This window comes from Oncorhynchus tshawytscha, linkage group LG22, assembly GCF_018296145.1.
Source record: "Oncorhynchus tshawytscha isolate Ot180627B linkage group LG22, Otsh_v2.0, whole genome shotgun sequence".
Classification (NCBI taxonomy): domain Eukaryota; kingdom Metazoa; phylum Chordata; class Actinopteri; order Salmoniformes; family Salmonidae; genus Oncorhynchus; species Oncorhynchus tshawytscha.
The window spans coordinates 36,906,574-36,927,090 of record NC_056450.1 but is presented as its reverse complement, the minus strand read 5'-3'; the positions used below and the strand labels follow the sequence as shown (position 1 = coordinate 36,927,090).

General features: G+C 45.5%; 1 protein-coding gene and 1 pseudogene across 2 annotated transcripts; both read left to right on the top strand.

The window, feature by feature from the left end:
* The first annotated feature begins 34 nt into the window (after nt 1-34).
* On the top strand, nt 35-20,292 carry LOC112222432 (minor histocompatibility antigen H13-like). 2 transcript variants are annotated; one of them, XM_042304157.1, is made up of 13 exons: nt 35-405; nt 1,327-1,362; nt 2,207-2,305; nt 2,800-2,882; nt 2,993-3,081; nt 3,177-3,262; nt 3,795-3,920; nt 4,265-4,322; nt 11,085-11,168; nt 11,339-11,375; nt 11,933-12,035; nt 12,127-12,212; nt 19,029-20,292. In XM_042304157.1, exons 1-13 carry the CDS (start codon nt 178-180, stop codon nt 19,099-19,101), a joined length of 1,188 nt encoding a protein of 395 aa, XP_042160091.1. In that variant the 5' UTR covers nt 35-177; the 3' UTR covers nt 19,102-20,292. The 2 variants fall into 2 exon arrangements, with proteins under 2 accessions (XP_042160091.1, XP_042160092.1); XM_042304158.1 differs by lacking the exon at nt 1,327-1,362 and having other exon boundaries at nt 38-405.
* On the top strand, nt 5,615-7,299 carry LOC121840466 (annotated as a pseudogene).
* Nucleotides 20,293-20,517: the final 225 nt, after the last annotated feature.

The following is a 20,517-nucleotide window of genomic DNA, read 5'->3' as shown; positions in this document are numbered from 1 at the left end:
AAGTACGGGTTTGAAACAATATTGACAAGTGAACTAACAAGGAAGAGGCTTGTCAATTGCCAGAGTTAGGAAACGTGGCCTTAGCAAAGGAGAATCCAACATTAATAGAAACAAGCTGTTTTGATAGGCGGCAAATAGCGTACACGACTCCGTTGGGTTGGTGGACAACTTGCAAACATGGCCGATGTTAATCAAGGATCGGTCTTACCTGGCGAAACTTCACCTCCAGCTCTGGACGGACTGAATGCAACCGACTCCAATGGTACCGACGCTGTCAACGCGACAGTGGCCAAGTTTGTGGCGACACCGGAGGGAACAGCACTGGCATATGGCAGCCTTGTGTTCATGGCCCTGTTGCCCATCTTCTTCGGTGCGCTGCGGTCCGTCAGCTGCGGCAAAAGCAAGGTAATGTTAACATAAATGCCATTTTACAAGTAAGTACCGCGGTAGATTACTCAGCAAGCTAGGTTCCCACTGTTGGGCCATAAAAGGAGGCAATGCTCCTCATTCACCTGTCAGTCTGTCCAGTGTCCCACCCAGGTACACGTATCGTGAAACACTAGCCAGCTGTCACTCACATTATGATGTAGCGAGACAGCCAGTTATCTAATCATGTTTAGGGAACTGGCCGGCCTTGACTGGGGCGATCAATGCACCATGTTCATCTTATTTGCCTGGTAGTTTACTCACCTACATAACTAGATTGGTTTATTGTTGATAGTAGCCAATACATTTTATTTTTTAAATCATGACATTTGATCTAGTTGGCAAGATGTTTTTCAAATCATTTCAACCAGAAAGGAGGGTGTTACTGACAAGTCTTGTAGCAGGTGATTGAGATGTGTACCAGGTTCAGGGAATTTTGTTCTGGCGTGTGCATAATCTGGATAGGTTTTAGGTAACATGAACTCTAACATTGTTTCAAAGTTAAATTCTAGCTTTTTTCTTTAAGGCCCCTGGGCTCAATGTATAGTAGGAATATGCTAATCATAGTTTCTCTGAACTACACGTGTCCTTACTGCCATCACTTCTGGTCTTTCAGTCGGTGGGTGGAGGGAAACCGATGATGCACGACCTGGTTGTCTGATGACATGACCGATTAGAGAGGACAGGCTTTTTGAGTGGCGTGAAACTAAACTAGCTACTTTTTTCTGGTGGTGTGGTTAACTAACTTGCACTCTGCTAAAGAGCGTTTCATGTGTGGTGTTGACTTGTGGTTGGTTGCTGCCTCATCCAGAATCTCGCCTGACGCTTACTATAGGTGACTTACTATACTCTTACAATATACTCCGCTAATGACTTTCTGTGCACTTATTTCGTCCTTAGGTTGCTGGAGAAAATGGTTGTGATTATGAGTACAGAGTGAGTATTTGAACTGATGATCAGAACAGTCCGATTTGTATTATTCTGACACGTTGTTCGTGGCAATCTGGAAGATGCTTCACGACTGTTTCTATGCGTGTATGTTTCCCATCCGTGTGTGTGTGAAATCATTCTGGTTGTTAGGCACCGAGTGTCAAGGTGTGGGCCTCATTGTCCTGCTTTGCCCATAATCAATGAGGATGTGGGTCTGTTTGGTGTACAGGTAAAGGCCCCTGGACCAGAATCCCACTGAACGCGGTGGGTGTACGCTGATAAGGTTCAATGACTGTGCTATAGAAGAAACTGGCACAGATGGTGATAAGTCAAAGGCCTCTAGTATTTTACCGGAGATGAGGTCTTTAGAGTTGGATGGAATAAATCGCTCACCCGTTGCAGTCCTGTCTTGTTCCTTGCTGCTCATCGCACCACATTGACCCATTGTTAATTATATTCCCTGTGCAGATTTGCTAATTTAATTCAGTTAGGCCTATCTCTAGTGGGACACGAACATGTAACCTGCTTGAGTTTGTCAGTCACCTAACTACTACTTTTGTGATGAATTAGTCTGTGATGAAACAAAGATTGCCTCTAAAAACAGTCAATTCTAGTGCCTTTTTTTTTTTCCTGGATCAAAATGGGGCTCATAGGTGGTAGGCCCTCCTGTTGGCCGTCGCAGTGACATTCAGCTGTTTTTAAAGCTAATTAACAGCTATTCTACACATTGGACAAAGGCACCCCCCCCAAAAAAAAAAAGCTTGTATATTGATTATTTTGTGTGTTCTGAAGGAACTTAGGAAGTGTGCTTCTTGTCCACTCGCATCAACCCTTGTTTCTCTCTCCCCAGAACTCCTCAGACATGCCAGAGACCATCACAGGCAGAGATGCTGCACGGTTCCCCATCATTGCCAGCTGCACCCTTTTCGGCCTCTATCTCTTCTTCAAAGTGAGCATCATCACTTGTTTTTGTCCTGAATCATTTCCTGCAGTATTACAATGTAACAATCTACTGCTATTCCCTCCAACAATCTCCCACATAGTGCTGTACCTCTGCTTTACTGTGTTCCCTTTTTCCCTTTTACTGTGTTCCCCTTTACTGTGTTCCCTTTTACTGTGTTCCCTTTTTCCCTTTTACTGTGTTCCCTTTTACTGTGTTCCCCTTTACTGTGTTCCCCTTTACTGTGTTCCCTTTTACTGTGTTCCCTTTTACTGTGTTCCCTTTTACTGTGTTCCCTTTTACTGTGTTCCCCTTTACTGTGTTCCCCTTTTTTCCATTTTACTGTGTTCCCTTTTACTGTGTTCCCTTTTACTGTGTTCCCCTTTTTTCCATTTTACTGTGTTCCCTTCCAGCTCTCTGATTTAAAGTGAGTGAGACTAGTGCTGGGATACTGTATGCTGTGTCAATGGAGTAGTACTAAATTGGTTTTGTTTCAATCATAGATTTTCTCTCAAGAGTACATCAACTTGCTGCTATCAATGTATTTCTTTGTCCTGGGGATTTTGGCACTGTCTCATACAATGAGGTGAGAGCTTTTGGTTCATCATTTTATTAGCTTCTCCTTTCACTTTATGACATTGGATATAGCCTGAAAGTCTCAACATAATTTGTGCTCCCCCCCCATCTGTCCATTAGTCCTTTCATGAACAGGATCTTCCCTGCCAACATCCCCATCAAGCAGTACCAGCTGCTCTTCACTCAGGGCTCGGGAGAGACCAAAGAAGGTGAGGGGGAACCGGAATGAGCGCTAGAAGCAGTCATATGGTTAATACACTGTAAAAGCACATGTTTTAATATGTCACTGATTACCCCCCAACAGAGATGGTCAACTATGAGTTTGACACCAAGGACATGATCTGCCTGGTCATCAGCACTGTGGTTGGGGTCTGGTACATCCTCAAGAAGGTTAGTTAAAATGACAGTATATTAAGGTTGTGTGTAAGCCTGTAGTTAGTCCTATAAAATTCCCTCCAGTTTAATACTCTTGTGGTTGTGTTCATCTGAGTTTGTCTTAGCATATTATTTCTATATGCAATTTAGCAAACTATTTTATCCAAAGAGACCTAGTCATGTGTGCATTTATTTTACATATGGTTCCTAGTCTTCGGTGTTGTGTGTGTTCTTCTTTGTGTTCTTTGGTTCTCCTTTGAATGTGTTCTTTGGTTCTCCTTTGAATGTGTTCTTTGGTTCTCCTTTGAATGTGTTCTTTGGTTCTCCTTTGAATGTGTTCTTTGGTTCTCCTTTGAATGTGTTCTTTGGTTCTCCTTTGAATGTGTTCTTTGGTTCTCCTTTGAATGTGTTCTTTGGTTCTCCTTTGAATGTGTTCTTTGGTTCTCCTTTGAACGTGTTCTTTGGTTCTCCTTTGAATGTGTTCTTTGGTTCTCCTTTGAATGTGTTCTTTGGTTCTCCTTTGAATGTGTTCTTTGGTTCTTCCCAGCACTGGATTGCCAACAACCTCTTTGGCCTGGCGTTCGCACTGAATGGGGTGGAGCTTCTGCACCTGAACAACATCAGTACTGGCTGTATCCTGCTGGGGGGGCTGTTTGTGTATGATGTCTTCTGGGTAAGTCTACCACATCACCCCAATACTGTACTACCAGTTTATAGCCCAGCGGGGTTTACTACAAAGCAGGATCAATGAGTTATCCAGCTACTTTGATAAACAACTATTGATGTTCAGGTTCATTTAAGAAAGCTGAACTTTGGTATGTGTTTTTGGTTGAGTCAATTAGACCATGCCAATTTCAAGTTTATCTTAAATATCTCGATTGCTAGATAGCCATCTAGCTTGTTTAAGCATTTGGATTACTCATTGATTCTGCTTTGTAGTAAACCTCTCGGGCCCTGTCAAAGCATCAAGCTGGGTGTATTGACTCACTTGAATAAACACAACCGTTATCCCTATAGGTATTTGGCACCAATGTCATGGTTACTGTGGCCAAGTCATTCGAGGCACCCATTAAGTGTGAGTAAAGGGATTTTTTTTCTTCTGTTGTAAAGTCAATGCAGTCAATATTTTATAGACTGTATTTAATGTTTAACTTTAATGAGTGCTATGTAAATCTCTGTTAGCCATACGCTGCACTTTTATGTTAGACTGGCTGTGAAAAGCTGCATCTATCAAACCAAAGGTGTGGACTAAGTGAAATGCTTACTTACTGGCCCTTCCCAGCAAAGCAGAGAGAAGGGAAGTAAAGAGAAAATGTGTAATAATAGATACACGATGAGTCACGTTAACTTGGCTATATATACATTTGAAGTCGGAAGTTTACATACACCTTATCCAAATACATTTAAACTCAGTTTTACACAATTCCTGACATTTAAGAATGTGAATTGTCAGAATAATAGTAGAGTGATTTATTTCAGCTTTTATTTCTTTCATCACATTCCCAGTGGGTCAGAAGTTTACATACACTCAATTAGTATTTGGTAGCATTGCCTTTAAATTGTTTAACTTGGGTCAAACGTTTTGGGTAGCCTTCCACAAGCTTCCCGCAATAATTTGGGTGAATTTTGGCCCATTCCTCCTTACTCGTGAACACTTTTCCAGTTCTGCCCACAAATGTTCTACAGGATAAAGGTCAGGGCTTTGTGATGGCCACTCCAATACCTTGACTTTCTTGTCCTTAAGCCATTTTGCCACAACTTTGGAAGTATGCTTGTATATTTTGGAAGACCCATTTGTGACCAAGCTTTAACTTCTTGACTGATATCTTGAGGTGTTTCTTCAATATATCCACACACTTTTACTTCCTCATGATGCCATTTATTTTGTGAAGCGCACCAGTCCCTCCTGCAGCAAAGCAGTGTGTGCAGTTGCAAACCGTAGTCTGGCTTTTTTTATGGAGGTTTTGGAACAGTGGCTTCTTCCTTGCTAAGAGGCCTTTCAGGTTATTTCGATATTGGACTTGTTTTACTGTGGATATAGATACTTTTGTACCTGTTTCCTCCAGCATCTTCACAAGGACCTTTGCTGTTCTGGGATTGATTTGCACTTTTCGCACCAAAGTACGTTCATCTCTAGGAGTCAGAACGCATTTCCTTCCTGAGTGGTATGATGGCTGTGTGGTCTCATGGTGTTTATACTTGCATACTATTGTTTGTACAGATGAACGTGGCACCTTCAGGCGTTTGGAATTTGCTCCCAAAGATGAACCAGACTTGTGGTCTACAAAAAACAAAACAAAATTCTTAGGTCTTGGCTGATTTCTTATGATTTTCCCAGGATGTCAAGCAGAGGCACTGAGTGTGACGGTAGGCCTTGAAATACATCCACAGGTACATGTCTGATAGGCTAATTGACATCATTTGAGTCAATCAGAAGCTTCTAAAGCCATGAGGTAAAGCCATGAGCTTCTAAGGTACGAGGTAATTCAGGTAGATATGTACATATAACTAAAAATAAAGTGACATGGTGTCACGAACTGGCTCAAAGCCCATAACAAAGGGAGACAACGTGGAGATAAGGAGTAACAAAATATAGATTTACAGTGGAAGTTTGGAGGGGACGCCATCTTGGTCCCAGATCTCCACGTCCCTTTCTCAGCAACATATCACGGCAGTGGTGAAGGCCAAGGGAGGCACCATGGAGGAGCTGCACAGCCTGGACCCCCGGAGACAGGAGCTGCTGGAGGCTCGCTTCATGGGTGCGGTCACTGGTACTGGGGGCAGTACCGGGGGCAGCACTGGCAGCACCAGCGGGGGAACCAAAGGAATGACGAACAATGACTGTTCAAATCAAAGTTTTGGAAGCCTGGGGTCTTCCAGTGACAGGGTCAGAGAGCTCCGATGTGAAAAGGGGGAGCTCTCCTGCATATTTGACTCCTGAAAAGAAACACTCTGAATCATCCAGGGGAAGAAAAAGGAAACCTGATATCCAATCAGAGAGCAGCCAAGGGAAGTCTATCGTGCGAGGACCCAAAATTAGTGATTATTTAGATTTCCAAGGAGGGAATGGGTCCAGTCCTGTGAGAGGTCTCCCCCCAGTGATCCGCTCACCCCAGAACTCACATTCCCACACCGCGCAGGTTTCCAGTATTAGGCAAAACAGCTCATCTCCTACGAGTCTGTCTTTTGGGGACCATGTGATGCATCCTAAGCAGCTAGCAGTCAAATGTGTGCAGACTGACCTGACGGGGCTCAAGTTGGCTGCCCTTGAAAGAAACAAGAACAAAGACAGAATATGGCAGACAGAGTGGGAGGGTCGTCACATTCCCCCCCATAAAACCGGGGACCAACAAGGGCCCCGGAACAACGACACAGCCTCTGCGTCCCAAATTGACACAGCCTCTGCGTCCCAAATTGACACAGCCTCTGCGTCCCAAATTGACACAGCCTCTGCGTCCCAAATTGACACAGCCTCTGCGTCCCAAATTGATGAAGGGTTATGTGTTCACACCTCCACCTGCACCAACCAACCTCCTCCTTCCCAGACCTCAGCAACCTTTGCGCATAGGAAGCAATATTTAAGAGGAAAGAAGAACACAAGACCAGGAGGGAACACAGGAAAGATAGAACATGACAACCCCAAACAATGTTCAGTCACGTAAACATTCAGGAACATGGCACAAAAGACCAACAGCTACAAACTCCAACGAAAAGAACATCAGGGTCCTTCTTCATTTTTTACAACTCCCAACGATTCATAGTCACTTCCAACGATTCATAGTCACTTCCAACGATTCATAGTCACTTCCAATGATTCATAGTCACTTACAACGATTCATAGTCACTAATTTCAATCATTTAACCTTGTTCAGCGATCTTCAACAGCTGTTCTTTAGTACATGATTCTAACAGGTCCTCTGATGGAAAGCGAATGAACTTGTCAACATAAGACACCATAGTCATAAGTAAATAATCTTGCTCAACCCCTCTGCTGAGCACATCAGACCACAACCAGAGAAATGACAATCACCCTGAGCACCACAGAAGAGAGATGAGATACGGAGCTTCCCCAAAACCTACAATAACTCAACCCTAGTCTTCGTGCAGATTTGCGGTGGGTTTTTACGCACTATAGCCCGCTGGCAAGGAAATAGAACTCCCCAGCATGCTGGCAAATTCCACCAAGCCACGGATGTGCCCCTGAGACAACTGCTCAGTCCACAGACAACACACACAAATAACAAAACATTTAACCATGTCCAAAATTGAAACACGTCGCTAAGCCTATCAGGGGAAAAAGGCTATAGCTCCGGGTAGCAAGTTCCACTACCCTACACAAATCTCCTACCGAGGTACACAGCCGATTTACTCACCTCCTCAGACTGACTTCCCAACAGAAAGTAGAACAAGAGTTTCCAGGCTAGGCAGGGCCTGGAAACTAACCATTATCTCTCCAACGCAGCACACAAACCAAACAACAAAGGCAACCAATACTGGGCCTATCAAACTCAATATGCAAACCAAACACATACCTCCACGGTCTCCCAAACCAATAGTTCAAAGATCCCGGATGAGCCCCCACTTGTCACGAACTGGCTCAAAGCCCGTAACAAAGGGAGACAACGTGGAGATAAGGAGTAACAAAATATAGATTTATTAACTAAAGCAACTAAGGAAAATATACAATGGTGTGTGTAATCAGTAATCAGTAGTATAAGTGAGTGCTTTGCATGCATGAATGTGATAATGCAGGGTGTTGAAAGGTGCCAACGCAAACAAACAAAAGGCCACCAAGAACCACAACACAATCTACAAAGGTGTCTGCATGGAGAGTCTCCTCCATGAATGTGGAAGAGGTCTATTTATCCTGGGAGACACCTGGCCCAGGTGTTTCCCATGAAGCTGACGACCCTCCCAACTCCGCCCACCGGCATCCTAATAAGGAAACAAGAACAAAGACAGAATATGGCAGACAGAGTGGGAGGGTCGTCACACATGGTAAGCAGCAGTGTATAGGATGCTTAAAGTTTGCGCAAAAACAGTCAATGTAGATAACCAAATGGTATCTGTACTAACAATTTAGGAGTCTTATGGCTTGCTGGTAGAAGCTGTTCAGGGTCCTGTTGGTTTCCGGACTTGGTGCTTCAGTGCCGCTGGCCGACTGGTAGCAAAGAGAAGTCTGACTTGGGTGGTTGGAGTCGGACCATTTTTAGGGCCTTCCTCTGACGCCCCCTGGTGTCAAGGTCATGGACTGCAGGGAGCTCGGCCCCAGTGACGTACTGGGCCGTAATGCAATACCCTCTAGCGCCATGCATTCAAATGCCAAGCAGCTGGCACACCAAGTGGTGATGCAGCCAGTCGAGATGCTTTCGATGGTGCAGCTGCCCAGGCCACATCTTTTCATCCTCCTGAGGGGGAAGAGGAGTTGTTGTGCCCTCTTCACGACTGTTGTGTTTGGATTATGAGATATCCTTAGTGACGTGGACACCGGGAACTCTCGAAACACTCCATTACAGCCCCATCGATGTGAATGATTTCAGTTTCCTGTGGTACACGATCAGCTCCTTTGTCTTGCGAGATAGGTTGTTGTCCTGGCACCACACTTGCAGGTCTCTGATCTCCTCCCTGTAGGCTTTCTCATTGTCGGTGATCAGGCCTACCACCGTCGTGTTGTCGGGAAAGCTTAATGATGGTGTTGGAGTCATGTGCGCCACTCTGTCGTGGGTGAACAGGGAGTACAGAATGGGACTGAGCATGCACCCCTGAGGTGTTCCCTGAGTTGAGGGTCAGCTTTGCGGATGTGTTGTTGCCTACCCTGTCAGGAAGTCCAGGATCCAGTTGCAGAGGGTGGTGTTCAGTCCCAGGGTCCTTAGCATAGTGTTGAGCTTGGAGGGCACTATGGTGTTGAATGCTGAGCTGTAGTCAATGAACAGCATTCTCATGTAGGTGTTCCTTTTGTCCAGGTGGGAAAGGGCAGTGTGGAGTGCAATACAAATTGCATCATCTTTGGATCTATTGGGGTAGTATGCAAATTGGATTGGGTCAGGGATAATGATGGTGTGTCATGACCAGTCTTTCAAAGCATTTCATGTCTACAAATGTGAGTGCTACGGGGCGATAGTAATTTAGGCAGGTTGCCTTGGTGTTCTTGGGCACAGGGACTAGGGTGGTCTGCTTGAATCAACATGTAGTTATTAGACTGGGTCAGGGAGAGGTTGAAAATGTCAGTGAAGTCACTTGTCCGCGGGTGGTTGGAGTTCACTTCTCGGTAATCCGTCTGGCCCTGTTGTCTTGTGAATGTTAACTTATTTAAAGGGCTTACTCAGATCGTCTACAGAGAGTGTGATCACACAGTTGTCCGGAACAGCTGGTGCTCTCATGCATCATTCAGTGTTGCTTGCCTCGAAGCGAGGATAGAAGGCATTTAGCTCATCTCGTAGGCTCACGTCAGTTGGCAGCTCGCAGCTGGTTTTCCTTTTGTAGTCCTTGATAGTTTGCTAGCCCGGCCACATGCGATGCTCGTCGGAGCCAGTGTAGTAGAATTCAATCATAGTCCTTTATTGACGCTTTGCCTGTTTGACGGGTGTAGCAGGATTTCTTAAGTGTCCGGGTTAGTGTTTAACTACTTGAAAGTGGCAGCTCTACCCTTTAGCACAGTGCTGATGTTGCATGTAATCCATGGCTTCTGGTTGTGATCTGTACGTACGGTCACTGTGGTGATGTCGTCGACAAACTAAAGAAGCCCGTGACTGATGTGGGAACCTCCAATGCCGTCGGATGAGTCCCAGAATAATATTCTAGTCTGTGTTCTGGGAAACAGTCCTGTAGCTTAGCATAACAGTCCTGTAGCTTAGCATAACAGTCCTGTAGCTTAGCATAACAGTCCTGTAGCTTAGCATAACAGTCCTGTAGCTTAGCATAACAGTCCTGTAGCTTAGCATAACAGTCCTGTAGCTTAGAATCTGTTTGGACCACTTCCATATTGGGTGCATCACTGGTTCTTCATGTTTTAAGATTTTGCTTGTTAGCAGGAATCGGGAGGATGGAGTTATGATCAGATTTGCCAAATGGAGGGTGAGGGAGAGCTTTGTATGGGTCTCTGTTTTTTTCGCTTCTAGTTGCACAGGTGAGAATGCTGGTAGAATTTAGGTCAGACGGATATCAATTTTCTAGGAGCGCCGCCTCTGGATGAGCATTTTCTTGTTCGCTTATGGCCTAATACATCTGGTTGAGTGTTGTCTCGGTGACCGTATCGTTTTGTGGCGGTTAATAGATAACTCTCTTGGTAAATAGTATGGTCTACAGCTTATCATGAGGTATTCTAACTCGGAAGAGCAGAACCTTGAGGCTTCCTTAATATTAGAGATTACGCACCAGCTGTTAACAGACAGCCACAGCACCCCTCTTGTGCTTAGGTCTGCCTTTTTATATTGCCTTTCTCTTCCGAGTGTCGGAATTAAAGCCTGGTCCGGGGTGAACCGTATGTCCTGTGCCACCGACTCGTTGCAGTAGAAATCTTCATCCAAATTCGAAGTTGATGTCCAGAAGCTCTTTTTTTGTGTGTCAGAGGGAACACTGGCTGAAACATTAGGTCCAAATAAAGTTAAGCTCAGCGCAAAAGAAACCCAGACAAAATGGCCAAATTGGTCAGGAGCCCATAAAACATATGCTGTGCATTCCAGCTCCATTTTAATACTCATGCCTGTTACTGTGTGTGTACTGTGTGTGTGTTACTGTACTGCTCGTCTATTGGTCTCTGTAATCAGATCACATCTGACCACACGGTGACAGCCATTTCCCCCCCTCTCTCTCTCCCCTTCTCTTCTGTCCATCTCAGTGGTGTTTCCCCAGGACCTGCTGGAGAAGGGTCTGGGTGCCAGTCAATTTGCAATGCTGGGGCTGGGAGATATTGTCATTCCAGGCAAGTAAAACATCCTCTTCCCTCAACAGTAGCGTCTAATTTTACATACCAATAGGCCTGTCACATCCACTAGATAATGGTAGTACTTCAGCATTAGATCCACCTCCAGTACACCTTATTTTCTTCTGATGGCGCTGCCCACTCTGTTAATGTTACATGCTGTTTTTCAGGTATCTTCATTGCTTTACTTCTCCGCTTTGATGTCAGGTGAGCTCTAACTCTTTTCTATCATGGCCCATATCCTCCCTACCTGTCGTGTTTTATGTTCTGTCTCTGCTCCCTCCAGTCTAAAGAACATGGCCCATATCCTCCCTCTCCCTACCTGTCGTGTGTTTTATGTTCTGTCTAAAGAACATGGCCCATATCCTCCCTCTCCCTACCTGTCATGTGTTTAATGTTCTGTCTAAAGAACATGGCCCATATCCTCCCTCTCCCTACCTGTCATGTGTTTAATGTTCTGTCTAAAGAACATGGCCCATATCCTCCCTCTCCCTACCTGTCATGTGTTTAATGTTCTGTCTAAAGAACATGGCCCATATCCTCCCTCTCCCTACCTGTCATGTGTTTAATGTTCTGTCTAAAGAACATGGCCCATATCCTCCCTCTCCCTACCTGTCATGTGTTTAATGTTCTGTCTAAAGAACATGGCCCATATCCTCCCTCTCCCTACCTGTCATGTGTTTTATGTTCTGTCTAAAGAACATGGCCCATATCCTCCCTCTCCTTACCTGTCGTGTGCTTAATGTTCTGTCTGCTCCCTCCAGTCTAAAGAAGAACACCAGGACCTACTTCCACACCAGCTTCCTGGCCTACATCTTTGGCTTGGGCCTGACCATCTGGGTCATGCACACCTTTAAACACGCCCAGGTGAGAGGCACTGATTCCCAGGTCAAAGGGTCACCTTTATGTCGACTTGGCTGGTACCAACTGGTTGTCTTGTCTCTTTCCTCCTTCCCAGCCTGCCTTGCTATACCTGGTCCCAGCCTGTATTGGATTCCCATTGGTTGTAGCTCTGTTGAAAGGAGAACTGACTGAGATGTTCAGGTAATAACACCTTCCCTGTTTCCATCATGACATTTCTTTTATCAGCCAAGCTCACGCGTCAGCCTCATCACCAGGGGTAGTGAACATTTAGCCTGTTTCAAATAAAATCATTCACCGTGCAGCACCAGAAGGCGCTATTGGTTGCCTGTCTCTTAGCTTGACAAATTTTTACTGTCTTCACTCATCATAAAATTGTTCCTCCAGACTCAAAGATCATTTACATGATTACAACGATATATTTTATTTGACATTTGTTACTTAAAACTTATTTTTATTTTTTAAGTTCTTAAAGCATTGTTGGTTAAGGTCTTGTAAGTAAGCAGGACACTAAGGTCTACTACACCTGTTGTATTCAGCAGGACACTAAGTTCTACTAACTAACGTAACTTCCGGCGCCGACAGAGATGGCCGCCTCGCTTTGCGTTCCTAGGAAACTATGCAGTTTTTTTTTTTTTTACGTGTTATTTCTTACACTAGTACCCCAGGTCATCTTAGGTTTCATTACATACAGCCGAGAAGAACTACTGAATATAAGATCAGCGTCAACTCACCATCAGTACGACCAAGAATATGTTTTTCGCGATGCGGATCCTGTGTTCTGCCTTACAACCAGTGCCGTGGAATGGTTCCCATGCAGCGACCCAAAAAACGACTCAGAAAAAGAGGGAAACGAAGCGGTCTTCTGGTCAGACTCCGGAGACGGGCACACGTGCACCACTCCCTAGCATTCTTCTTGCCAATGTCCAGTCTCTTGACAACAAGGTTGATGAAATCCGAGCAAGGGTAGCATTCCAGAGGGACATCAGAGACTGCAACGTTCTCTGCTTCACGGAAACATGGCTCACTGGAGAGACGCAATCCGAAGCGTTGCAGCCAGCGGGTTTCTCCACGCATCGCGCCGACAGAAACGAACATCTTTCTGGTAAGAAGAGGGGCGGGGCGTATGCCTTATGGCCAACGTGACATGGTGTGATGAAAGAAACATACAGGAACTCAAATCCTTCTGTTCACCTGATTTAGAATTCCTCACAATCAAATGTAGACCGCATTATCTACCAAGAGAATTCTCTTCGATTATAATCACAGCCGTATATATCCCCCCCCAAGCAGACACATCAATGGCTCTGAACGAACTTTATTTAACTCTCTGCAAACTGGAAACGATTTATCCGGAGGCTGCATTCATTGTAGCTGGGGATTTTAACAAGGCTAATCTGAAAACAAGACTCCCTAAATTTTATCAGCATATCGATTGCGCAACCAGGGGTGGAAAGACCCTGGATCATTGTTACTCTAACTTCCGCGACGCATATAAGGCCCTGCCCCGCCCCCCTTTCGGAAAAGCTGACCACGACTCCATTTTGTTGATCCCTGCCTACAGACAGAAACTAAAACAAGAGGCTCCCACGCTGAGGTCTGTCCAACGCTGGTCCGACCAAGCTGACTCCACACTCCAAGACTGCTTCCATCACGTGGACTGGGAGATGTTTCGTATTGCGTCAGACAACAACATTGACGAATACGCTGATTCGGTGTGCGAGTTCATTAGAACGTGCGTTGAAGATGTCGTTCCCATAGCAACGATTAAAACATTCCCTAACCAGAAACCGTGGATTGATGGCAGCATTTGCGTGAAACTGAAGGCGCGAACCACTGCTTTTAATCAGGGCAAGGTGTCTGGTAACATGACTGAATACAAACAGTGCAGCTATTCCCTCCGCAAGGCTATCAAACAAGCTAAGCGCCAGTACAGAGACAAAGTAGAATCTCAATTCAACGGCTCAGACACGAGGCATGTGGCAGGGTCTACAGTCAATCACGGACTACAGGAAGAAACCCAGCCCAGTCACGGACCAGGATGTCTTGCTCCCAGGCAGACTAAATAACTTTTTTGCCCGCTTTGAGGACAATACAGTGCCACTGACACGGCCTGCAACGAAAACATGCGGCCTCTCCTTCACTGCAGCCGAAGTGAGTAAGACATTTAAACGTGTTAACCCTCGCAAGGCTGCAGGCCCAGACGGCATCCCCAGCCGCGCCCTCAGAGCATGCGCAGACCAGCTGGCCGGTGTGTTTACGGACATATTCAACCAATCCCTATACCAGTCTGCTGTTCCCACATGCTTCAAGAGGGCCACCATTGTTCCTGTTCCCAAGAAAGCTAAGGTAACTGAGCTAAACGACTACCGCCCCGTAGCACTCACATCCGTCATCATGAAGTGCTTTGAGAGACTAGTCAAGGACCATATCACCTCCACCCTACCTGACACCCTTGACCCACTCCAATTTGCTTACCGCCCAAATAGGTCCACAGACGATGCAATCTCAACCACACTGCACACTGCCCTAACCCATCTGGACAAGAGGAATACCTATGTGAGAATGCTGTTCATCGACTACAGCTCGGCATTCAACACCATAGTACCCTCCAAGCTCGTCATCAAGCTCGAGACCCTGGGTCTCGACCCCGCCCTGTGCAACTGGGTACTGGACTTCCTGACGGGCCGCCCCCAGGTGGTGAGGGTAGGCAACAACATCTCCTCCCCACTGATCCTCAACACTGGGGCCCCACAAGGGTGCGTTCTGAGCCCTCTCCTGTACTCCCTGTTCACCCACGACTGCGTGGCCACGCACGCCTCCAACTCAATCATCAAGTTTGCGGACAACACAACAGTGGTAGGCTTGATTACCAACAACGACGAGACGGCCTACAGGGAGGAGGTGAGGGCCCTCGGAGTGTGGTGTCAGGAAAATAACCTCACACTCAACGTCAACAAAACTAAGGAGATGATTGTGGACTTCAGGAAACAGCAGAGGGAACACCCCCCCATCCACATCGATGGAACAGTAGTGGAGAGGGTAGCAAGTTTTAAGTTCCTCGGCATACACATCACAGACAAACTGAATTGGTCCACTCACACAGACAGCATCGTGAGGAAGGCGCAGCAGCGCCTCTTCAACCTCAGGAGGCTGAAGAAATTCGGCTTGTCACCAAAAGCACTCACAAACTTCTACAGATGCACAATCGAGAGCATCCTGGTGGGCTGTATCACCGCCTGGTATGGCAACTGCACCGCCCTCAACCGTAAGGCTCTCCAGAGGGTAGTGAGGTCTGCACAACGCATCACCGGGGGCAAACTACCTGCCCTCCAGGACACCTACACCACCCGATGCTACAGGAAGGCCATAAAGATCATCAAGGACATCAACCACCCGAGCCACTGCCTGTTCACCCCGCTGTCATCCAGAAGGCGAGGTCAGTACAGGTGCATCAAGCCGGGACCGAGAGACTGAAAAACAGCTTCTATCTCAAGGCCATCAGACTGTTAAACAGCCACCACTAACATTGAGTGGCTACTGCCAGCACACTGTCAATGACACTGACTCTACTCCAGCCACTTTAATCATGGGAATTGATGGGAAATGATGTAAATATATCACTAGCCACTTTAAACAATGCTACCTTATATAATGTTACTTACCCTACATTATTCATCTCATATGCATACGTAGATACTGTACTCTATATCATCGACTGCATCGTTATGTAATACATGTATCACTAGCCACTTTAACTATGCCACTTGGTTTACATACTCATCTCATATGTATATACTGTACTCGATATCATCTACTGTATCTTGCCTATGCTGCTCTGTACTATCACTCATTCATATATCCTTATGTACATATTCTTTATCCCCTTACACTGTGTATAAGACAGTAGTTTTTTGGGGGGGGGAATTGTTAGTTAGATTACTTGTTCGTTATTACTGCATTGTCGGAACTAGAAGCACAAGCATTTCGCTACACTCGCATTAACATCTGCTAACCATGTGTATGTGACAAATAAAATTTGATTTGATTTACTACACCTGTTGTATTCAGCAGTACACTAAGGTCTACTATACCTGTTGTATTCAGCAGGACACTAAGGTCTACTATACCTGTTGTATTCAGCAGGACACTAAGGTCTACTACACCTGTTGTATTCAGCAGTACACTAAGGTCTACTACACCTGTTGTATTCAGCAGTACACTAAGGTCTACTACACCTGTTGTATTCAGCAGGACACTAAGGTCTACTACACCTGTTGTATTCAGCAGGACACTAAGGTCTACTATACCTGTTGTATTCAGCAGGACACTAAGGTCTACTATACCTGTTGTATTCAGCAGGACACTAAGGTCTACTATACCTGTTGTATTCAGCAGGACACTAAGGTCTACTATACCTGTTGTATTCAGCAGGACACTAAGGTCTACTACACCTGTTGTATTCAGCAGGACACTGGACACTAAGGTCTACTACACCTATTCAGCAGGACACTGTCTACTATACCTGTTGTATTCAGCAGGTCTACACCTGTTGTATTCAGCAGTCTACTACTACCTGTTGTATTCAGCAGGACACTAAGGTCTACTACACCTGTTGTATTCAGCAGGACACTCTACTATACCTGTTGTATTCAGCAGGACACTAAGGTCTACTATACCTGTTGTATTCAGCAGGACACTAAGGTCTACTATACCTGTTGTATTCAGCAGGACACTAAGGTCTACTACACCTGTTGTATTCAGCAGGACACTAAGGTCTACTACACCTGTTGTATTCAGCAGTACACTAAGGTCTACTATACCTGTTGTATTCAGCAGGACACTAAGGTCTACTACACCTGTTGTATTCAGCAGTACACTAAGGTCTACTACACCTGTTGTATTCAGCAGGACACTAAGGTCTACTATACCTGTTGTATTCAGCAGGACACTAAGGTCTACTACACCTGTTGTATTCAGCAGGACACTAAGGTCTACTACACCTGTTGTATTCAGCAGGACACTGTCTACTATACCTGTTGTATTCAGCAGTACACTAAGGTCTACTATACCTGTTGTATTCAGCAGGACACTAAGGTCTACTATACCTGTTGTATTCAGCAGGACACTAAGGTCTACTATACCTGTTGTATTCAGCAGGACACTAAGGTCTACTATACCTGTTGTATTCAGCAGTACACTAAGGTCTACTACACCTGTTATATTCAGCAGTACACTAAGGTCTACTACACCTGTTGTATTCAGCATGTGACAAATAACATTTGATTTGATATCATTCCTCCCACCCATTGCTGCTTGGAGTGTTGTGTAAATGCACCTACTGGTTCAGGGCCTTGGCCCGCTAGCTCCTACTCTCGGCCCGCTAGCTCCTACTCTCGGCCCTACTCTGGGCCCGCTAGCTCCTACTCTGGGCCCGCTAGCTCCTACTCTGGGCCCGCTAGCTCCTACTCTGGGCCCGCTAGCTCCTACTCTGGGCCCGCTAGCTCCTACTCTGGGCCCGCTAGCTCCTACTCTGGGCCCGCTAGCTCCTACTCTGGGCCCGCTAGCTCCTACTCTGGGCCTGCTAGCTCCTACTCTGGGCCCTGTGGCCGTGGAGGGGTGACTGCTGCCTGTTAGCCATAATAACAGTCCTTAGACACTCAGCTGGGGCAACCACCTGGGCTGGGGAAGGAGAAGAAACATTCCCCAAACCTCTCCTGCCAGGAATGTGTCCTTGCTTGATAATCACCATGTTAACAACATGTGACCTTGGGGTGGCACAATATGTGGAGAGGCTAAGAGACCTGGGTGTCAAAGGTGGCAGTGCCAAGGCTTCATACCAACTGACAACCTGCCTTGTCAGCTTACTTTTGACTGGTTCTTGTCTGTCTCACTGCTTGTGTCTCGTACCACACAAACTTTATATTCACTCATTCTTTGTTTACTTCTCCTGCGCTCAGTCTGACTGGGCAGAGCACCCACCACCTCTCTCTCGGCCATGTCTCCCCATGTCTCTCCTGTCCTGCCACCCCTCTCATCAACCCTGGCTTTCAGTTTCCCTCTATTTCTTGTGCGCTTCTTTTAAACCTGAGCTCTGTGGACCCCTGGCATTGGCAGATGTAATCCCTCTCCTTTGAAATAAATGTAAATGTCAGGCTTTCACTGAGAAGGGTTCCATGTCCAGAGAATGGTTCCTCCTTTTAGTTATCCAGGCCCTGTCTGGTCCAGACATTAAACCCCCAGCCCTTTTAGTTATCCAGGCCCTTTCTGGTCCAGACATTAAACCCCCAACCCTTTTAGTTATCCAGGCCCTGTCTGGTCCAGACATTAAACCCCCAACCCTTTTAGTTATCCAGGTCCTCTCTGGTCCAGACATTAAACCCCCAACCCTTTTAGTTTTCCAGGTCCTGTCTGGTCCAAACATTAAACCCCCAACCCTTTTAGTTATCCAGGCCCTGTCTGGTCCAGACATTAAACCCCCAACCCTTTTAGTTATCCAGGCCCTGTCTGGTCCAGACATTAAACCCCCAACCCTTTTAGTTATCCAGGCCCTGTCTGGTCCAGACATTAAACCCCCAACCCTTTTAGTTATCCAGGCCCTGTCTGGTCCAGACATTAAACCCCCAACCCTTTTAGTTATCCAGGCCCTGTCTGGTCCAGACATTAAACCCCCAACCCTTTTAGTTATCCAGGCCCTGTCTGGTCCAAACATTAAACCCCCAGCCCTTTTTATCTTAAGTGTTGTGAGTTTCTTTGGTTATGTCTGATTCAGACACCATCAGTCATCTCAAGGGCTGCCGCTGAGACGTGTCTTTTTATCAATTTGTCCGAGTCCCGGGCCAGCATTGGAATCATCACTCCTCTCCCATTGGTTGTTTTTTGGTATCAGCACGACGCATGTTCATTTGGAATAAATTGTGCCTTAGTGAAATCAACGTTTTTGTTCATCCTTTGCTGGTCTCTGTAAAAACATGTTGTATTTTCTGCTCTTCTTGACAGGTATGAGGAAGTGTCTGCGGAAGATGTTGCTGCTAAAGAAGGGACTACACAGGTTGAGAAGAAAGACAAATGACGACCAAGTTCCTACAAGGTCGTCCGTCACTCTCTGGCACCAGGTTCACAGCAGCCCTCCTGTCTGCACACATTCTAGGAGGGTGTTCATGTTTCCCTGGAGTTGTGTGCTGTACAAGGAAGTGGATGATTTTTTTTATTAAATAACTGTTATAACATTGGGAAATGTTGTAGTTTAAGTGGTTTGTAAAACAGCTTTTTGGTGCCTATGTTTTCGTTCTTGTTTTGTATTTCTTTCCCTTTTGCATTCTCATATTTCTGGTTTTTATTTCATTTGATTTGCCAGTATTTTAAACTCCTATGTTTTACTTTTTGGGTAAATCTGAGATCACCGGAAGCTGAAATTTTTTTTAGAAATTGCTCTCGGGATACTCGGATAACAGTGGTTTAGTTTGGTTTCTGTCCCTTCTTGGTTTGCTAAAGGAATCCCTTCCTCATCGAGAATGAAACGTCATTGGACGATGTGAAGGAAGCTGGAGATGAGTCTACGATTGTCACACACATTCTTTAGAAGGAGCTTCACCTGTACTACTGTCCTCTGGCCTGGAAGTAGGCCTAAATACCTACCATTCTCAAGGTATAATTGCACCAATTTGGTAGTGCATGTAACTACATGCCGCCTGACTTGTTGGCCAGTGTAAAGGTAATAATAGCTTAGAATTCAGATCAGCGTATTTAAGGAAGTAACTAAACTTGTGCAATCATGATATCACGTTTTGACATGTGCTATGACACAATGAGATTTCTGAGAGTCTTACTCTGTCATGCTCAGTCATATCCAATCAGAAGTGTCTGTTATATGGAAATAATGTATTAGGATAGGAGTTGGTTACGTGCAGTGACTGAGCGGTACCTGCAGATGGAGACCGTGTCAACAGAACCATATCTCCTCGGAGAGAGAAGACCCAGGGGATCAAATGATTCCTCTTTCTTTAGGTTGGGATTGTTTTGCTTTGATTATGTAGAAGTTCTGTCCTTTTGCAGAATGGAGCCGTGTGTTTCAGGCTGGGGGGTTGTTAGGGATTTAAGATTGAGGAGTTCTGTAGTAATGTGTTTAGGTGAAGTTCAGTAACCCTGCTATCATTTGAAATAAATATACATTTTCTTTTCTCCTATTCTACTTAATTCAAAGTTTATTATGCGCCTTTGTTTATTTTCAATAAATGGTGTGTATCACCGTAGAGAAGCATAACCAATGTGTAGGTCTTTAGTTTTGTGTTGAAGTAGCCACCCACACATGGGTTTTTCTGGTTATTTAGAATACATTCTACAGGGGAGTGCATTCTGGGCTGTAGGAGGGATAGCGTGGAGAGCACATCTGATGGATGACTCGAGGGAAATTAGGATGTTACAGTGCAGAAAGCATTTAGACCCCTTGACTTATTAAAAATAAATAAATCTACATAATGCCCCAATA

Bases quoted from the DNA above. Each gene is read 5' to 3' on its own strand.
- LOC112222432 (XM_042304157.1), top strand. From the start codon at position 178: ATGGCCGATGTTAATCAAGGATCGGTCTTACCTGGCGAAACTTCACCT. The intron at 4,323-11,084 runs GTGAGTAAAGGG...TGTCCATCTCAG, and splicing joins ATTCGAGGCACCCATTAAGT to TGGTGTTTCCCCAGGACCTG. The intron at 11,169-11,338 runs GCAAGTAAAACA...GCTGTTTTTCAG, and splicing joins GGGAGATATTGTCATTCCAG to GTATCTTCATTGCTTTACTT.